This window comes from Paramormyrops kingsleyae, chromosome 2, assembly GCF_048594095.1.
Source record: "Paramormyrops kingsleyae isolate MSU_618 chromosome 2, PKINGS_0.4, whole genome shotgun sequence".
Lineage (NCBI taxonomy): Eukaryota > Metazoa > Chordata > Actinopteri > Osteoglossiformes > Mormyridae > Paramormyrops > Paramormyrops kingsleyae.
Window position 1 is genome coordinate 12,264,444 of NC_132798.1, and position 20,392 is coordinate 12,284,835.

A 20,392-nucleotide genomic window follows, 5' to 3' on the forward strand; every position below is an offset into this window, starting at 1 on the left:
GATCTACCTGTAAACAGGACATTAAGAAACAGGATATACACACCACGTTTAAAATAGTGCGCTAGAATCTTCTGACAGTTTCAGGGGCAGGTTCAAAACAAAAAAAATAAATAAAACAAACTTTAAACAAAAAATCAATGTGCCGTGAATTGTGTTTCTATGTTTTCGTGTGTCTGAATGCCCTAAGGCGGAATGGCTCAAATTCTGTTCCCGTAGGCTGCAGCACACAATGCCAGATACTAATCAGCCAATTTCGCTGCTAACAACGGTGCCGCTTTGCTGTAATATGGTGGAGACGTATGTCGGTACACAAAATGACACTACTGTGTCTTCCACACTCTCCTATGGAGTAGTAAAGGGCCTATCAAGGGCCACGTGTTTCTCGGGGAGGGCTGGCATAAAACCACCATGGGTGTGGCCTACTGGAATCAGAATCAAGGCCAATAAGTGCATGCTTACCAGCTTCCCATGAAAGCATAGGAGCCTTTCATTAACAGTGACCAGCCTCCTGTTGATAATAAGCAGCGCATTATTACCTATCTACAATAAATGGTTACCAGCCCCCAATGACCAGTTAGTAACCTCACTGCATGGTTACCTACCTCCCGTGACTGGTTAGTAACCTCATTACACGTTTACCAGTCTCCTGTGACTGGTTAGCAACCTCACTCCATGGTTACGAGCCCCCAATGACTGATTAGTAAGCTCACTGCAAGGTTACCAGCCCCCAGTGACTGGATATTAACCACATTACATGGTTACCAGCCTCTGGTGACTGGTCAGTAACCTCACTGCATGGGAACCAGCTCCCACTGACTGATAATATGATTACCAGCCTCCAGTGACTGGATATTAACCTCATTACATGGTTACCGGTCTCTGGTGACAGGTTACCAGTTACCACTGAGTGGTTACATGATTACCAGACTCCAATGCATGGGTACCAGCTTCTGATTACTAGTAAGTAGCATCCAGGGCACGGTTACCCATCTCCAATAAGTGGTCACTATCCTCCAACAGTTGCTCAGCTAGCACTCAACTACAGGCACCCCGTATCCTTTTGCCTGGTTGGGTCCCCGAAGCTCTGCTGTTTCCCAGCTCTCTGGACGTGGTCCACAGTCATTTGCTTGCCCCCACCCATCTGCCATTGTTGGAGAGGCTCTTTCGGCCAAAACAACAAAGACAGACAGTGCTATCAGCGAACTGGCCCCCTTGGCCACCGTTCAATACAATCGAGTCCGACAGCATCTCCGGTCCATATCCAGGTAGGACAATAAGAGACTGGGCAGGACTGACGGACAATGACCCAGGGGAGCCCCAAGAATTACGGTTGAATTACAAGTGTGCCCAGTTTGCAGCTGAGTGATTCCTCTAAAAGGGCCATGATTAACTAAGAAAGGGCAGGGAGAGGCAAGAAAGGTGCATTTGTCCAAGTTAGAAGTAGTAGGGCACTGTAACTATGCTCTTCCCATACTCTTCACAGCATTGCGAATCAAATCAAATCAAATCAAAATTTTATTTGTCACATGCACACTTATACTCAGTACAATGTGTCGTGAAAGGCTTAGTTGCCAAACTACAAGACTGTGGTCTTTATTTATTTATTGGGGAGTGTAGGAGTATATCCCCCCCCCCGCCGCCGCCACATAAATAATAAAAATAGGATCGAAAGCGAGGAGACAAGTCTGCTGTGATTAGGACTGACACGTAGGTCGACGAGACAATGCAGCCCTGGTTTAGGATCAGCGTGCTCAGCGTGACGGAAGCACCTCCTTATTACAAGCATGTGCTGTGCACCAGTGCCACTGCAGACTCTCTGTGTGCCAGTGTAAGTAGAATCTCTCGTGGGGTGGGGGGGGGGGGGGGGTCACAGATCATGGCCCACACCCTGTAAATAATCAAGAGCAGCCCTTATTTACGCCCTTATTAATTTCAGTGGTCATGCATTAAGAAGACTCCCTACACTGCACCCCCCATTGTCCCACGCCCTTGATTTAATGCCCGGCACTGATCCACTGCACTCCTGGTTGATCGATGCTGCATAATTCAGCATCTGGCCCGGTGCTGAATAATTAAGTGTCCCAGTTTTTGGCTTCCTCCCCCATCTCCCCCTGCAATCCCCCTCCTGTCACCTTCATCCCTGGCCGTCCACGGTGATCCATCAGCCACACCATCCCGACCAGAACCGCAACTGCGCATGGCAGAATCACAGGGGTGGGATATTTCACCAAACCATCTCCATAATGATAGCAACTCCCGAAACGGGGAAAAACAACACACTGTGAGAGTGTTCAAATTTCATATATTTTGGATTTCTTGTAGCAAGTAACACATGCATGCGGAGGAGGGTGCATGATGCTTTTCCTTATCATTGTGACAGAAATGATCAGATGACCAAATATTTCAATCCACAGACATTCCAGACAGTGTGAGATGTTTGATTGACAACACTGAGACCCAATGGGCAGCCACTTGCCACAGCTCGATGTGAAACTCCAACAGGTGTCAAAAGTGTGACCTGCATACATGTATTTTATCTGTGACCTGCAAACGTTCTCATTACCTCTATGCTTATATTTGGTTTGTCAATGCTCTATTGCACTCAATATTCATGTTATCCAAGCTCTGCTGCTCTCGGAAGTGTCAACACCATTGTTTTTGTTTCTGACATTGTTCTTTTAGGATATTGCCACCGTCAAAGGGAACTCTCGTTATCTTGTCAGTTATCAGGGTTGATCTGACCATCTGGCATACTGGACATTTTCCTGGTAGGTCAATGAGTTTGTCAGCCCATAAATTTATTATACCCGCCGCCCACACACCCCTGCATGGCAAAAATATATCGTGGGGGACCTCAAACCTTAGAGGGGAATTTTAATCCCAGTTCAGACCCACCAGCTAGTGCTCTTGAGCTGAACTGGTGCTGTGGAGATGCTGGCAGGGTGGCGTTAGGGGGGACGAAGTCATGTGACTCTAGCCATGAGTGCAGGTTTTTAACATACACCTTAAACAGCTTACTAAAGACATACTATAGTGTATTATAGTGTCTTTTGCTTGGTCTCAGCCTGAATAAACAGACAGGTGACCGTGCATGAGATCATGCACGATATGGAGAGTCTGTATGGCTCTGTGGATTAGGCCTCTGCACCTGAGGTCAGTGGGTCACAGGTTCTAACCTCATGGCTTGCAGAGCGGTGTCACCATTGGGCGCTTGAGTAAGGTCCTTTAGCCCAATAACTCCCGGGACCCTGCCTGACCCCGATCTGTGATCCTCACCCGCATGTCGCACTTTAAAAAGTCCCAGCTAAATAAATGAATTACAATCTTGCAATGTTTCCTTTACGAAAAGGCTCATGACCACTTATAGTGAAGCAACACCAACCTCATATCCGGATTAGTTTTTTGTTGCCTCTAGAGATGTTGGCTTGGTGACCAGCGTACGGCATGTTCACCATTCAGGAGCATACAGTTAAGTAGCTCGTCTGGCCCGGGGTCATGTCGCCTACTTCAGCCTGACGCTCTCTCACGTTGCTGTTAATGTCTCGCCTTCCTGCGTTACTCACTCAGCGGCCTACCGGCATGTCACAGTGTGTTTCACAGAGACCGGTGATTGTGGCGGTTTAAGGACAAAGGGCATTGATTTCCGATCCAGACCTAATTACTCCACTCAACCATTTTCTAATAACTGTTTCCACAAGGCGTAACAAGTGGAGATGCACAGGAGTAGGTTAAATTGGAGCCACCAGGTAACCTGAGCTGCATATAGCTTTGGGCAGAGGAAACGCCACACACAAGCGCAGATGTGCACACAATCAGGGCAGGTATCAAAGCATGCAAACCCGCAGGCATGAGGAAACACTTAAGTGCTCCAGCACTTTAAACCTGGCCAGCTTTCACAGGGCCAACTTTACAGAGTGCTACTGGCACAGTGATTGCGAGTAGGGGAGGTCTATTAATATTATTATTAATCGTCCCTCAAGATGAACGTCTTCCTTTTTCGAAATAATAAACATTAGATCGTAATTAAATCATTACACAGAGATTATGTACCGCACTTATATACATGCTGTACAAATACATTATTTCTATGGCAAATAATGAACCAGCCCAGTGGTCTGAAAATCATCAATTACCATTTTAATTTCCAGCTAAAAGCCCTTGGTGAGAAGAGAGGAACAGACAGGCTAAACGTAATGTTAGGGGCGCAGCAATCTAGTGGGCGTGTCTGGCTGCACACAGGGCCAGAACAGAGGAACTCAACGCCAAGCGTCTGATTGGTGTTTACATATGTTACACTTATTTTACCTCGCTTTCATTCCAGTCTGGCTGGTTTTTCATATATAGACATAAGAACAACACATTCTGCAGCAAAATGTGTGTGTGTGTCACATGGGAATTATTTCACACACCCATGCCTTTGTGCAGGTCTTCTTTGTTAATGAATAGAACATTTTACCACACTGGTTCTAAGCCAGTGTTTCTCGACCTGTTCCTTGGAGACAGCCAGAAAGTCCACGTTTTTGCTCCCTCCCAGCTCCCGGTAGCAAAAACATGAACCTGCTGAACATCCAGGCCAAAGGAAGGCAGATCGGTGGAGTTCTGGCCCATTGGAGGTGCACTGAGCGCAGCGGAGGGATCTTTGCCCTGTTCAGCTTTAACGCTGGGATGTAATACTCCCTCTCACTTTTCATTTCTTCCTGACTAAAATGGCAGTGCTTTGGTGTCCACCTTCTTCTGCCCCGCTGGGTTTTTTTTTCTTGTTCTGTATGTTCTGTTTCTCTAAACTGTTTTGATGTCCTCTTCACCCCACCAAACCTTCCCTTCAAAACCCTCCCCTGTCCACCCTTAAAATAGTGGCCATTATTTTTAACAGCTCTACACGACGCCAAGGCAACCGATGGGAGTGTGGAGAATGATGTACGACCACAAACAGAAACAGTACCGACGGCGTGGAGCGCCTCTCATAGATAGAAACCCCAGGTTTAAACAGAAGCTGCTATAACCAGAAGTTTCACTTCATCTTTTTTTTGCACTGCTGATCTCACCTGCATTACACACCCTGTAGACCTCAACCACACAACGGCTCACCTGGCGAGTTTTGCTCTCCGGTCCAAGAGGATATTTGAAAACAGTTAGATTTCACTGGAATGTTCCGCTGATATTTCCATCGAGGGCGATTCTCGGCTTGTCCGCCAGCCAGCCCCCTGCCTACTGAACAGCCGGCATTCGCTGCAGAGGCACGACGGACGCTGTGTCCGTGTCATCTGATCCGATCCTGTCATCTGTACACCCCGCTGTGGTCAAACAGGAGTGTTACACCCCAGGAAAGGTTGTGATCCAGGGCTCGGCAGACATGCGGTCCAACAGACCAAGCTGACATGGGGGGGGGGTCCTCTCCCTCCATTTGTATAACAGTGTTTCCTAACCCGGTCCTCTAAGACCCCCAGCAGGTCCTGTTTTCGCTCCTTTTCAGTTCTCTGCCACACAGTCCACATTTTTTTCTCCCTACCAGGAGTTGGAAGGCAGCAAAAACTTGGACTGTCTGGCGGACTCCAAGGACCGGGTTGGGAAACACTGTTCTATAACCGCTTATCCAGTATGAGGTTCAGGGGAGCCTGGATTCCATCCCAGGACGCACAGGAAAGGAGGTCAGGACACCCTGGATGGGACGCCAGTACTTCACAAGACACACAGATCTAGAGATTTTCGCCCCCACAATAGCATATCATATTGGGCGCCCAAACCACACCAATCCAATCATGTTCCTAATTTTTTGTCACTCAGGGGGCCCTGGAATCATCCTGACCCCCCAACTTTATGTAGCCCCTGCACACAGCAACAGACAATTTAGAAACACCAGTTCAACTAACTGTCTTTGGACTACAGAAAAAATGCAGAGTACTCACTGAAAAACCCACACAAAGCCAGGGAGACGATGTAAAGCCCACAAAAACAGAGTGTGGGTGCCAATCGAGACCCCAACCCTACAGGTGTGGGCTAGAGTGCCACACCCCCCCAGTAAGCATAACTTCACATTAAGGTCAAGTGAACAGTCCGTTGTGCACCTCATTTCAGTTAACCCTTTAAATGAATTCATACAAGATTTCTGCCTACCTACAGCTAACGGGAAAATAAACTTTAAGTTAGTGCATTACGTCACATTTTTTTGTGCAGTTGAACCCGAAACATACTGCACAAGGCTCTTACTCAAGTGAACAGGGTGTTGTAGACACTTTATACCCAGTGAGAGGAAATGGCAGGCGATGGAGCGCGCTACTCTGGGAGTCATTAAGGCGCCTTCCCCCAAGAAAGCGGTGAATGCGGAACACCTGTGCCCGGGAGCTCCCCCTGCGCGGCTGCCAGACCCGCGGTTCCTGCCGGCTTGAGCAGGTAGGACAGGTAGGCAGTTGGCGGGGGGGGGCAGGCGCTTTGTTTGAAAAATGAATCAGGTGCAGTGCGATAAGCGCAGGCGCGGTGCCCCGTTTACTTCCTTTTGACTGTCAAATGAACGGCGTCTTCGCCGCTCCCATCTCCCAGCCCAGTGCCCTGCTTTTCCCGCAGACCTCCCCCAAGCCTAAACGTGCTGTTATGGAACAGCCAGAATAATGAATAATAAATGACGTCCCATCCATGCATTTTTCAAGCCGCTTATCCTCTTCCAGCGTCACGGTATAATAAACGATATTAAGCTCATTTACATGTTTTAAGTTTAGTGAAGAACTTCCTATTCACGACGGACTCCTACCATCTAATTGTCTCGTGTAAATTAATACGTAAAAAAAACAAACTAGTAAACACATTTTTCGTTCTTGATGCTGACAAATGAGTATTTTCCCATTCCCTAACCGTACAGGAAAACACGTCCCTCCTCATATAACCAGTTTGTTTAGTCTTCAGGCGCCCCCTCGCTCCCGCCCCCCCGGGCCACCGCCCCTGTGCGCGGACCCGGGAGCGGGTTGCCATGGAGACCCCGTCATCGCCAAGGCGGCGCGCCGTCTCAGGTGCTGCTGCTGCTTTACGCCCCGGAATTAGTGCGGTGGGACCGGCGTGCTCGTCCGGGAGAATTACCGGCATCCATACCTCCGTGGGAAAAAAAAGAGGTAGGTGGGGATGAGACCTTCGCGGCACGTGTGAGAAGGAAAAAAGTCATTTTGTTTTCCATGGAAAAACGACGGGAATATAAAGCGCAGCACTGATTGTTAGTGAACCGCGGCCGGTGTGACAGGCGTCCGGGCATGATCTGCTACGGACTTTACACCGGAGGGCTGTCGCTGACTGCAGGCGTTAGGTTCAACAGACTAGTACGGGTTTACCTTAATCACCACACATCAACAAGTTTAACGTGCGTTTTACCAAAGTACAGAGACGTGTCACAAATGTCGTAGGGAATATTTACCAGTCCCGTCAGAATAAACGGGCAGCCTCAGCAAAGACAGACACATGGGAATTTTAGTCAAGTGGTCTTTTTTTAATTGTGCATCGAGCCTAAACTTGTGCGCGATTATAGTGAGGTGTAAATTGAAAATGATCGAGTGAGACTTTTGATCACTTAATTGCTGGAGCGTTTGTGTGTAAGAAAGAAAGAAAGAAAGAAAGTAAGGACGAGAGAAGCAGGGCGTGACTAGTACTGACACACCTGTTCCAGGCCTCAGCAGTGCGGGAGGGAGTCAGGAGAAAGAGAAACACGGAGGGACAGAGAGAGAGAGATTGTAGCTGTTGGCGGAGTGGGCCGGGCATGCACACACACGGAGTGACGAAAAAGAGTGCGTGAAGCCTAACAGCAATCATACTTTAGTGTTTCACCCATCCCCCCCCCCCCCGCCCCCGCCTTGTCAGCTGTCATCTAAGTTTCAGGTAAACTGTTTTTCCTCCTCAGGCTGGCATTGGAGTCAGGTTTCTGTGAGCTCTGAACAGCCGAAAGGCCATACAGGACATATAGGTAAGACTGTAATGTTGGTTCCTAAAGTTTACCTGTTTGAGGCATTTCTGTTCACATATGAATGGCTGATTTGTTGTTTGTTTGTCTTTGGTTTTTACGCTTGCTTTCATTATTTTATTAGTTAGTGGCATGTTTTGTGTTCAGTGAGTTTTTGACTGATCACGGATATTGATATAACTAATAGGCGTATTTTCATGACCATATTCCTGGGACATTTAGGTCATATTTTGTAATTGTGTGTATATCTACACACAGTACCTAGAGTATACTGCAGATGAATGTTTACACACTGCTCCAGTAGGTACAAAGGGCAGTGCTATTTTTGGGGAGATAGTGGTGTAAACCTCTTGCTTGGTGTGTGTAAGTCTCATGTGGTCCTACATGGTCTGCCTGCCTGCCTTTACTTTACTTGTCCTTCCAAAGGTTACACTGTTCGTTTGCCTCAAGCACGACTGTGACGGCACAAATATTTTTTTCCTTCAGACACTTTTGTTTGATCTGTCATCAATGTTTACTTTTCGGAAGCCATACAATGCAACCTCTAACAGCGCGGGAGCAAACAAGGAGCTTCTGTTGTCCTGCAAGGTGTTTTTCTCTCTCACACCAGTTGTTTTGCATGCTCACATCGTTTGCATCGTTACTGGCTCACAGTGGCACAGGGTGTTTGTAACCTTCCCTCCTGTTCTGTGCCAGGAGTAACCGACATACAAACGTCTCAATTCGTAATAAGTTTGGGCAGGTAAAGACTGAAAATTGGCTCAGGTTAGATCTAATAATTCGTTTTTTTTTTTTTGAGTGTTTTGTTTTGATACAAAATAAAGACACAAACAGTTTCCAGTCATTATCTTTAATTTGTTTTTGAGATATGGTTATTGGGGTACCCCATGACCTATTGAGTGGGGATCTCATTTTCATATTCGTGAAAAATTTAGTCTTTCAAGCTCTTTTGGTACCTAGTTTAGTGGGGTTTTTCTTAGGCTTCTATGTGAAAATCGCGGGCGAAATTGACAGATACTTCTGGTCAAACCGCTGACTTTAATTCCAGCGTGTTTTTGAATGAAATGAAATGATGATAAATTGAATCTGAACCTTGTTGGGCCCCCTTGTACACTTTCCTCCAGTCAATGCGCATACCTGCCGGTACCCATTACTAGCCGTAATAATGCCACAGTTACAGCAGTTGGAGCTTGTAGCGCATCAGAAGCCAGTTGGCACACAGTGCAGGGAGTGGAGCTGTGCCATTGAGCACTTAGCGTGCTGATTTGTCCTGCCCTGAGCCGAATAGCTGAAACGGCCGTGTGGAGCCGAAACCCGGCGCCACCATCGTGTGCTGATCGATATCAGAAGTCGTCGTCCCAGCTGGAGCTGAACGTTTGGTATGGCCTCTGATTTCAGATGCTGGAGTAGAAGTATGGGGAATGTGTGGTTTCGCAGGTTAGGATTCCTTGCATGTATCTCGAAGGTCACAGCGGTCAAATCCCTGACGCAGTAATCATATCATCATTGGGCCCCTCAGGACCCTCAGGACTGTCCCACAGCAGTAGGTACTGGCTTGATTTCAGTGAGGTTTTTAAATGAAGTGATACTAAGGCATACGTTGGCAAAAAGAAAAAGACATATCCTTTCTTTTTGTGAGAAAAATATTCAAATGTGACATTTCTGGGTAGAGCAATGAGAAGTTGAATCTGAAGCAATTTGGGCCTGTTTTTTACACGCAATGCTCCAGCCAGTGCGCTTCCCTGCCAGTGCCGAACAGCACAGCATGATGGGAAATGCGAAGACTGAAATTTCATTGTGCTTGTTGCCTGTAACCTGGCTTTCTGTTCTGTGCGGATTGTTAATGTCTGTCTGCTGTTCTCCCCAGAAGCCGGACCATAGGGGCGTACAGCATGTGGCGGCTGACGCACTTGACGCTGTTGTGCGCTGTCACAGCATTCTTGTATACAGGTAAGCGTCGCATCATGCAGCGTGGCAGAAAGTTAACTCTCTTCCTCTTTCTTTTAAAAAATATTTTGCACACGTGTCATCGCTGGCGTCACTGTGCCGTCAGTGGTACCTGCGTGTGACTCATCCCATAATACGTGCTCTCCATTTCCTCGCGCGGCCGCAATATGGAAGCGTTCGATAAGTCTGTTAGACTCCGAGGTCCGACTCGTCCGGGGGGGGGATCACCTGCCGATGCCCTGCCGGGTCCTTCTGTCTGCTCAGAAGCCGGGAAAGTACAGTATGTGCTTTTGGGTGGGGGGTACAAAAAATGCATCCAAAATATGAGCGATTTTGAATGAGTTTAACTTTAAATCCTATTTCCGTCTGCGGTCCCCCAGAATGCGCTGGCCCGTGCTGTTCGGTGATTATCTCTGGGGGAGAGCGGGCAGGGCGGGGCTGGACAGGAGCTGGGAGCCGCTCTGGTTTCACAGCCGGGGTTTGCCTGCCGGGCATTTCTGTGTCCTATTAGCATTCCTTTGTGTCACGAGTGCTGGAGCATGGCCCATGCCGTTGTCTGCACTCACACCAGCACCACACCCCTCTAGCAGCTGGCTGTTTTTATATTTTTTTTTCCCCCCTTCTCTTTTTCCTCAGTTGCACCCAGTGCAAATATGTAGCAGAGAGAGCAGGCAGGGTGAGAAATTTCCTCAGTTTGCTTCACCTAGGGACTGGGTTAGGCTTTCTGACCGGCGATCAAGATTCCTGCCCTCACCACACACATAAATATTCCTATTCTCTCTTGAGATGTGCAGGGCAGGGCGGGGAGGGGTGTGGGGGGTGGCTTATGGGTATCACAGAGGCCTGATGGGAAAGTATTGTGATGTCAGAAGCACATAGGTAGGTCCACCTTTCTGCCATTGTGTTCTCGCAATTAAGCGTGGAGCCGGCTCTCTCAGCAGGGTGTTGTAAATTCCGTGCGTGTTTATCTGCATTAGCTCGCCGATCGCCTCCCACATTCTCAAAACATTTGCCGTCGGATCTTCACGTTAAAATGTCTGCTTTTTTTTTTTCTCACATCCAGTCGGCTGCGTGTAAGAGTTGACTCGATGGTGCTGTCCTTCTTCCCTTCCACACGGCAGGGATGGCGGCGGCGATGCAGATAACATCCACGGGCCCCCAGACAATCCAGAAAGCCCTGGGGGAGGCAGTCACTCTGGGCTGCACCTATTCGCCTGGAGTCTCTGACACAGGGGAGCTGGACATCGAGTGGTCCATCATTAGCCCGGACATGACGCAGAAGGACCGACTGGTGAGGACAGTGCACTTTAAGAGGAACCTCCTATTTTCCACAGGGTTCCTTTTCCATCCTTGTATTACAATGATGATGGTGGTGGTGGAGGTAATGATGATGACCTTCATCCTCAATGAATTGCTACATAGCTTGTGTCAAATTGTGCTGCGTATTGTATCTCCACAGACAAACTATTGACTTCTTTTCACTTCTGAAATTGCTCACCAAAACTCCCCAGTGTTCCCTAATTATTCCATCCAAGCCAGCATAAAGGCTGTAATTTGTCAATCTAAACCTTCAGCCCATCTCAACGTATGGCTGACCAGCCTCTCATACTCTGCTAACAGAGCTTCACCGGCCTTGTGGGGACAATGGGTTCTCGGCTTTTAATTCCCCTTTGCGCCCCCTAACCCCCACAGGTCCTGTCATTCACGGGCGGGCAGGTGTTTGGATACGGGCCCTCCGGCAGGATGCAGCAGATGAACTTCAGCTCCCCGAATCCAGCCAATGGCGACGCCTCGGTCACCCTCACGAACCTGAAGCCCTCGGACACGAGCACCTACCAGTGTAAAGTGAAGAAGGCCCCTGGTGTGGACATGCGCAAGCAGACGCTGGTGGTGCTGGGTGAGGCGGCGTCCAAACCGGCCTGGGTCCCGTTCCGGTTCAGCTTGCTCCTCCCCATCTCTGTCTTTTATTTCCTTGCTTGTTCTTCTGGAATAACGCGTCTCATGAGTCAGTGTGTTTTCTTATGATGTGAAAGCGTGTAATTGTGATTGAGAGCTCTCCCACTACGAATGCTGGATCCCGATCCACCGAAACGGTGATAAGCCAAAGGCTTTCTGAGCCCAGTTTGTGTCAGCAAGAAAGTGCTAAAGTGTTGGGATGTGTGTGTGTGTGTGTGTGTTCTTGAGACTATATATCTTGAATGTGAATGTAGTCACGGTTGCAGGAGAGAGTTTGATATAAAGCAAAGGTCTATTTATAGGGGGGGTGAATTAATCCACATTAAATATTGGGGGTAACCCCCCTTCCCCCAGTTCCTATGCCCCTGTCTGCAAGGATAGTAAAATAAGATCTTGCAGGGTTAGCTGCAGAGGGTTAAAAACATAAACATTTTTAAAGTTGGCTCTTTAAAAAGTGCTATTTTTGGTATGAGGTTTAATTGCATGTTTCATTACAGTTGACCGTTTGTTACTGTATTATTTAATATGCATGTGTATATTATTTAACAGTGCATGTTTAATTATAGGCTCAGTAATAGAAGAAGGTTTGGATTTCCTGGAAGGTTCCTTAGTGAGATGATCAGCTTGCCCATTCGGGGTCACAGCGTGGCCCATTCGGGGTCACAGCGTGGCCCTGCGCCCTTTGGAAAGCGGAGTCCTTGCCCTGGCATTTACCGCTTCACTGACTCCGTAACGGATAGTTGGTTCTCACCTTGGCTGGTTCATAACGGCTAGTTCTTCGGACCGTCACGCTCAAACTCCTCACGCTTGCCGGCACATTTATCCGTGAAACGTTGTTACGGGGTGGGTATCGGGAACACTAGGGGGGCGCTCGCGTTTATCCGGCTCCTGTCCCTGCCTCTCCAGTGCCGCCATCGATGCCAAAGTGCTGGGTGAATGGTGATGAGGAGATCGGCTCTCCGGTGTCGCTCCGCTGCACATCCTCGCAGGGCTCCATGCCGCTCACCTACCAGTGGACGAGAGAGGACGGGGGTACCCTCCCCAGCATGGCCACCCAGAGTGAGTGGGATATCCCGACCTCCTCTTCATCTGCCGTCCTTCCTGTATTTAACTACCCGAGGACATTTTTATTAAGGTCTGAGGAACCACTATCATGTCAACATTGTAGGACCCCTCTAACAATAAAGCATATTTTATTAGACTGCTCTGCCTATCGTACCATTAGACAACAATTCCTCTCCGTGCTATATTGCATGGTGTTTTTAATAATGTGTCACCTAGGAGGGTTTTAGAATTTATATAACAAACACATTTTATCCACATCTTGTAGTAATAAGCTTGGTATGTATTTTATTTGTAAGCAATTTTATTTTATTTTATGCCTTCAGTTTTAATAGACATATTGATATTTACCCATTTATATATCAATCTATCTAGTTATTTAATGTATATTTAAGTATATATACAATTTTATCTTATGCCTTTCTCTATATGAATATATTTAGACTGAACTTTGTTCTTGTCATGAGATTAAACTTTCAACGACCCGTCTACCCGTATTTGAGTACTGGATCTGCAGTGGTCTCACCATTAAGATTACCCGTAAACCATTCCCACAAAGCAGTATGTTTTACTATAAACTTGGGTTATTGTCTTGATCTGATATAATGTCTATAATCCTCATCAGGGTTAAAGGTAACATTCCATATAAAACATGGGAAGAATGTGAACCTACAAGACCTCCGCTATTTGAGGAAGCACTTCTTTACACAGCGTGTAGTTAGAGTATGGAATAGTCTTCCTGCTAGTGTAGCGCAAGCTAAAACCATGGGTTCCTTTAAATCAGAGCTAGATAAGATTTTAACAACTCTGAGCTATTAGTTAAGTTCTCCCCAAACGAGCTTGATGGGCGGAATAGCCTCCTCTCGTTTGTAAATTTCTTATGTTCTTATGTAGTCCTCTGCTGAGACTTGTTTGGTTAAGAGGATCCCTGAGTCTGAAGGCAACCTGCTGGTCTTGTTATGATCATGATGATAAGTAAACATAGATCAGAGGTAGAAGCGGGCTGGGTCAGTGAGTGATGTAATGGGTAAGGATCCACCCTGCTAATGCGCATGGCTCGGGTTCAAAGGAGAGGCCTCGCTGGTGTCTAGTCGAGAACAGCGTTCAAGGTGAAAGAAGCTGTAGGCTGAGTTCTTCGGTTCACATGAAACTTCCTGCAGAGTCACTTGTACATATCAGCTAAGGGTGCCATCTGATCCCAACGTCGGGTTACCGGTGGCTGTTGTCACTTTCAGACCCCGGGACAGGAGAGCTGCTGATTCGGAACCATTCGGAGAGCTTCACCGGGAGCTACATGTGTGAGGTGAAGAACAACGTGGGCCAGGCGCAGTGCAGATACAACCTACGAGCTTACCAGCGTGAGTCGCCCCTCCCCCCAGCTGCAAACACTCCCCACAACTATCACCCTGCTTCCAGGACTGGACGTGGCATCCCCTTGCCTTCTGGGCGTGGCATCCCCTTGCCTTCTGAGCGTGGCATCCCCTTGCCTTCCAGCTCCCCGTCTGAGCAGATGTTTTGGTCTCTATGCTGGAGCGCCATCCATCATGAATACTGGCAGGAATCCAAAGGGGCTGCTTTCTTAAAGCAACAAAATATGTGGACACCGTTATGCTGTTTACATTTGTCTACTCAAGCCAGAGATTAAAATCAGTGGGGGAAAAACTAATAAAGATCTGAAGCAAAATGCATGCTTGCTTTACACCCAACAGCTGACTGGAATCAGTCTTATTTCAGCTCTAAAATTCACAGACCAACTTACCTTTTGTGTCTCTGCCATGAAAGCAGAGGGTTGATCTACCTGATCTTTCAGGTTATGTTAACTCAGGTGTGTGCTTATTGCTTATGTTTCTCTTCCTAGCTACCAATAAAACCGCAGTGATAGTGGGCGCTGTGATTGGTGCCCTGCTTCTGCTCCTCCTCCTCCTCCTGCTCATCTGGCTTCTGATTTGCTGCTGCAATAAGCGTCGCTACGAGAAAGAAGTGGCTAATGAGATCAGGTATGCTGTGGACTAAATAGGCCAACCTAAGCTAAGCACTTACTATCATATTCACCATTTTTTGTCTTATTGTATTACAAACACATACATATTCCCATAATGTATTACATGAATTAACACTAACAAGGATAATCTTTTGATCCGCAGAAATCACGTTCATTTTAATGTCTTTTAAATTTATACCTGACCCTTTTAAAATGTTATCAAATGGTTAGCATAAAGTTCTTTTTTCTTTTTCCCGAAAAAATATTATCTATCTTTCCTGCCATTATGTGCAAAGCAAAGGGTTGTATTTACTGGAAAGGCTGAGAGTCGAGCAAAGACCCCGGGCGCGATATCACTCTGTCAGACTCCCCGCTTTCAGCCGTCTTTAAAAGACGAGCCAGCCCTGCAGGATTAGCCGCGTTCTTCCTTTTTCAGCAATCGCTTACAATCAGGGTTGCTGTTACCCAGAGCGTATCCCAGGAGGCCCGGGGAAAGGGGGCGGGGCCCCGTAGCACAGCAGCATGTGGAAGGATTCATGTGGATGTACGCAGTCCTGCATTACGGGGAGAGAATGGCAGTGACTGGGACTGGGACTGGGACTGACCTGTGTTATTATGCGCTCGATTATCATATTATTTTCAATTTTCATTTGAAATCGAGTTTAGTTTTAAGTTCAGTTTGATTGTATTGGATTTTATTAGTTTTCATTTAAAAGATATATTTCTGTTTAGTTTTTATATATTTAAATTTCAATGTAAGTGTTAGTAATTTTATTTCTATGAATAAACTAAAAGTTGTAGACCTATTTTATGCCTGATGTTTCGAAAATCCTAAATAAGTACCCCACGTACGTTGTTGAAATGTCCTCGGAATGGGAAAAACATGTTCCAGGTATTAATAATGGTAGTTAAAGATAAATAGATAATTACTTTAGCAAAATAGTATTGAAAGAAGGAACAGAAAGTATTTTATGTTTATTTTAATTTTATTTCAAGTAGTTTCAGGAGCAACATTTATTGTTTTATTTAGTTCAGTTCGCGACAATATTTTCTTATTTTTAGTTTTCATTTATGTTAATTCCCCCTCCCCCGCACACAGGGAGGATGCCGCAGCCCCCCCCCCCAGCCGCCCCTCCAGCCGGAACTCCAGCTTCCGCTCCGTCATGGGTTACCGCTCGCACCCGGGGGTGATCTACAGTTCTGTGAAGATGGGGCCAGAGCACGGCCATGGACGCCACACGCCCCTGCCCAGCGGCCACGGGCTGAGCTACGACAACCAATACGGGTACCCGGTGTGACCAGGCGTGTCATGTGACCAGGCAGAGCAGGGGGCGGGGCACTGAGGTTACCCACAAGACCCTTCCCACCCTGGGCGTGGCCTCAGCAAAGCACTCTTATTCTGAAGATCCTAGGACGCCACCTACCTGCAAAGTCAAGGACACAATTGGACTAACTTTTTTTTAAAGGTGAACTGGTTCGTCTCTGTACCATGTGATAAAGGGACATCTTTCGAAGAACATATTTTTTTAACCTTGTATATATTATTACTGGCTGTATATATGTAAACTTGTAACTTGTACTGATGTAGCAGTTTGTTTTTATATTTACTACTGTGGAGAACAAACTTGAAACGATTACATGACATATTGCTGAATGTCAATTTTTTTCACCAAATTCATGAGAAGTTACTTTCCAAAATTGAGAATGTAAGGGTGTTATGTGGTACTGCGTAGGACCTGTAAGGGTGTTATGTGGTACTGCGTAGGACCTGTAAGGGTGTTATGTGGTACTGCGTAGGACCTGTAAGGGTGTTATGTGGTACTGCGTAGGACCTGTAAGGGTGTTATGTGGTACTGCGTAGGACCTGTAAGGGTCTTATGTGGTACTGCGTAGGACCTGTAAGGGTCTTATGTGGTACTGCGTAGGACCTGTAAGGGTCTTATGTGGTACTGCGTAGGACCTGCGAGCAATAGGGTGACCACCTAATCCATGTCAGGGAGGACACTGAGCTAGGACAGGGTTTGCAAACTACCGTTACAATTAAAAAGACCTGGATTCTGGATTCCACTTTAGCACTGAGTTCTTGCTGTGTGCTGATTGGTCAGTCTCCTATTATCACGCATGTGTCTTTCAATCAAGGAAAGAAACCAGTCGAAGCACAAGAAGAGCTGAACTATTTAGCCAAGCATATGAGCCTTTCAGTTTTGAAGTAGATCATAGTAAACCCCCCCCGACATCGATTAGGTGGTCACCCTAGCGAGCAGGTGTTCAGCACTGATGGTATTTATGCTCTGTTACTGCTCATGATAAAATGATCACTGTGTAACAACCATTCCTGTGTACTAATTACAGAAATGTCTGAAATTGCTGCCACTGCCAGGCATATACAGCCTTTAATCCAGCATATAATAATAAAATGTAGAGCAAAGGCACGTTTGCTGGTGTTTTTATGAAGTGCATTTCCTGGGGTCATTATCGGCTGTAGATTTCTTTCTTCACTGGTGCTGCAGTGATTGTGGAGTCTGATGGGGGGTTTTATTTCCTGTTTGGTGGGGGCGGGGGTTTGAATCAGCAGCTTTTTTATTGACTGGCCGTATTTGATTACGTACCCCCCCCCCCCCCGCCCCATTTCATTTCTCCTGTTGGAACAACTTTGTCAAAACAGACAAAGGAGGACGTGTGTGTGTGTGTGTGTGTGTGTGTGTGTGTGTGTGTGTGTGTGTTTCTCTGTGTCTGTGTGTTTGTGTGTTTTGTCAGATCGTTTCTTCAAAGCCAGCTACCATGTGGCTTCTCAAGATAAAAAAAAATCACTCCAAGACATCAGGCTGGTGTGGGAATATGGTTTGGGTGCTTCTCTCTCTCTCGGTCTCTCTCTCACACACACAATGCACAATATTTTTATAGAAGAAATTATGTACCTGTTTACCAGCTAGATTATGGCGAGATGATAAAAGGTTTCCTGCAGACAAATCGCTTGGTGGGAATCTTTGTAATCGATTGTTTGGTGACGCTCTGCTGGGCCAGTAATGGGCTGTAAGCAGTAGGCAGCCAAATCGGAATTTCCCTGCTCCACAGAAGGACCCTGTGCCATTTATAGCTGTACGAAGAGGTAGTGGGCCGGTACCATACCCATCATCCCTCTATCAACAGCTACTTTGTTTAACTGGCAAACGTAAATAAAGGAAAGTATTCATATGAAATTTACTGTTAAAAAAATCAGGTGTTTTTTTCCTAAAAGGCATGAAGTTGAAATAAACTACTTAGGGCATTGAAAAGCTTGTACTAAAAGTAGCTTGTCACACGTCGTATAATGTTGGCTTTTCTTTTTCCTTCTTTAAAACAAACATGGAGTTGGGTGCAATGATGATGCCAGCCAGACTTTAATAGGGTTGCCCAAACCACAGGGGGAAAAAGTCACTCGGCGATATGTATACGAATGTAATTCTTTCATCTAATACTCAAGCATCTAATCATTTTCAGTTCCAGTGGAAAATGTCCGATATAGGCTCTGAGCTCCCTATTTTCAGATATCACCAAAGCAAATTATATTGCTCGTGAAAAACACTTATCAGATGTTACAATAATTACTTGCAACTGAAGATAAGAAAGCTTTAGGAGAAATATTTGGAGATCTAAAATTAGATATTCCTGCCATATACAATATTTATCTAGGATGCGTTCTATTTATTAATGCCTTCACTTAAATTCTTAGATTAACTTAGGCAAAACATATTGGAATGTTTTAATTAAAAAAAGATATAGTTTGCTTGGATTTTACATAAAACTTTAATTTGAACTTGGCTGAAACTTAACACAGTTAATTATTTGCATGACAAAGTCCAAATGCTCTAAGCAGACTCATCCAGATAATGAGGGATATTTTGACTACGCAAACAAGGCAATATTTTCATATGCAACCACGCAGGTATGTAAATAGCTTTGCAAAAAATGTGGAGAAGAGAATCATCTGCAGAAATGACGGCGACTGGGAGGCTGGGTGTGAGGGTAATCTAAGATCACGCAGGTCCGCAGAGAGTATCGTGTGCTGTGCGCAGACTGATGAAGTCACCACAAGGCGATGCAGCAGCTCCTGGTTACTTGCTATACTGTCTTCAGACTGTATCTCCAGACAAGACTCATTACTTTTATATGAAACCAGGTTTGCTAATTCCATCTTCAGCTTTCTCATTAAGTCATTCAAATGTCTCTTCTCCCCAATTATTGATTAATTGTGCAGATGATAAGTTAGAGAGTCAGAACTGAAACATGTACCAGGTAGTCGGTTGAAGGGTCGCATTTGTGAGATAATGCAGATAAATGTAGTGGTATCCTGGGGGGGGGGATTATTCAGGTGACTTGCATTGTTTTTGTTCATTATAACTGTCTCATTCATATCTATGAACTAGTGTTTTTCAACCCAGTCCTCGGGGACCCCTGACACCTGAGCCAAACAAGCAAGCGATTAAGAACACTGTGTATTTTGAGCTGGGAGGGTGTGAATATGCAGACTGCCTGGGGGTCTTCAAGGACTGGGTTTAGAAACACTGGTATCATCTGATGAAGTCTCTCCTGTCTCACGCTAACTGTCAGTCTGCCAATATCGGTCAATAAGGAAAACTTAATCACTAATAACCCCCCCCCCCCCCCCAAGCCATGTGACATGACTCACCTCACATCCCAGTTGGAGTGATTCACACAGCCCCTTTGAATTAAGATGAAATTAATTCCATTCTATTTTAAAACTAACAATCTCAACCAAGATCCTTGAGATGGAAAATGGAGGGAAATTCTTCTCACCTTCTCATCCATACAGGGATACACGTTTCTGTAGTTTTGAAGGCAAACTATCCGATTGTGTTATTTTATTTTTTTATGCAGAGGTGCAATTTTCATTTGAGAGAGATTTGAGACTGTCAAATGGGTCTACTGCTCTACTCATCACTATGAAATGGTGTCCCTGGAAAATCAGTACTGGATTCTGCTGGCAAGAGTAAGATAAGTACAGTGTTTGCCATCCATCACTGACACACACACTGTACGAGCCCAGACCACAGTGAACGCCAGCTTCAGCTTTTTAAGTGACACTGCAGCTTCTGGCTTGCAACGGGCACTTTTAAATTGTTCCACATTTATTCCAAGATGATGTTCTGATTTTGTAGCGTGCTTTTTTTTTGTTTTTTTTGACGGCAGACCCGGATACATATCGAACCTTGAGTTTCCATCCTGCAAAGATAAGATAAAATGATGACAATTTAAACAATTTGTCTTTCCGCAATGATGAGACTGTATAATTTTGTCAGTTCGCCTGAAATGTAATATAGACTCTCGACCTTGCAATTCTGTTATTTTTACCCTTGTTTCTGTCATTGCATGCTGTCCTCCTAAAAGTACCAATCACAAACAATTCTCCCCTGCTGCATACCAGGAAAACCAGGGTCACATCATCTATTTACAGATGAGCTGGTTTGGCACACTTATTAACGTTGGAACCCCTGCAGTAGGATCCAAGA

The 20,392-nt window shown here is 45.9% G+C and overlaps 1 protein-coding gene across 2 annotated transcripts; it reads left to right on the forward strand.

The window, feature by feature from the left end:
* Positions 1 to 6,950: 6,950 nt before the first annotated feature.
* vsig8b (V-set and immunoglobulin domain containing 8b) lies at positions 6,951 to 17,310 on the forward strand. Of its 2 annotated transcripts, none has more exons than XM_023826986.2 (9): positions 6,951 to 7,100; positions 7,877 to 7,939; positions 9,807 to 9,886; positions 11,005 to 11,174; positions 11,576 to 11,780; positions 12,746 to 12,898; positions 14,137 to 14,259; positions 14,760 to 14,898; positions 15,982 to 17,310. In XM_023826986.2, exons 3-9 carry the CDS (start codon positions 9,829 to 9,831, stop codon positions 16,178 to 16,180), a joined length of 1,047 nt encoding a protein of 348 aa, XP_023682754.1. In that variant the 5' UTR covers positions 6,951 to 7,100; positions 7,877 to 7,939; positions 9,807 to 9,828; the 3' UTR covers positions 16,181 to 17,310. The 2 variants fall into 2 exon arrangements, with proteins under 2 accessions (XP_023682754.1, XP_023682753.1); XM_023826985.2 differs by having other exon boundaries at positions 6,960 to 7,100; positions 9,804 to 9,886.
* The last annotated feature ends 3,082 nt before the right edge of the window (positions 17,311 to 20,392 follow it).

Excerpts from the sequence above, each read along its gene's own strand:
- vsig8b (XM_023826986.2), top strand. The coding sequence starts at position 9,829 with ATGTGGCGGCTGACGCACTTGACGCTGTTGTGCGCTGTCACAGCATTC. Across the intron at positions 9,887-11,004 it reads CACAGCATTCTTGTATACAG|GGATGGCGGCGGCGATGCAG; the intron begins GTAAGCGTCGCA and ends TCCACACGGCAG. Across the intron at positions 11,175-11,575 it reads TGACGCAGAAGGACCGACTG|GTCCTGTCATTCACGGGCGG; the intron begins GTGAGGACAGTG and ends TAACCCCCACAG.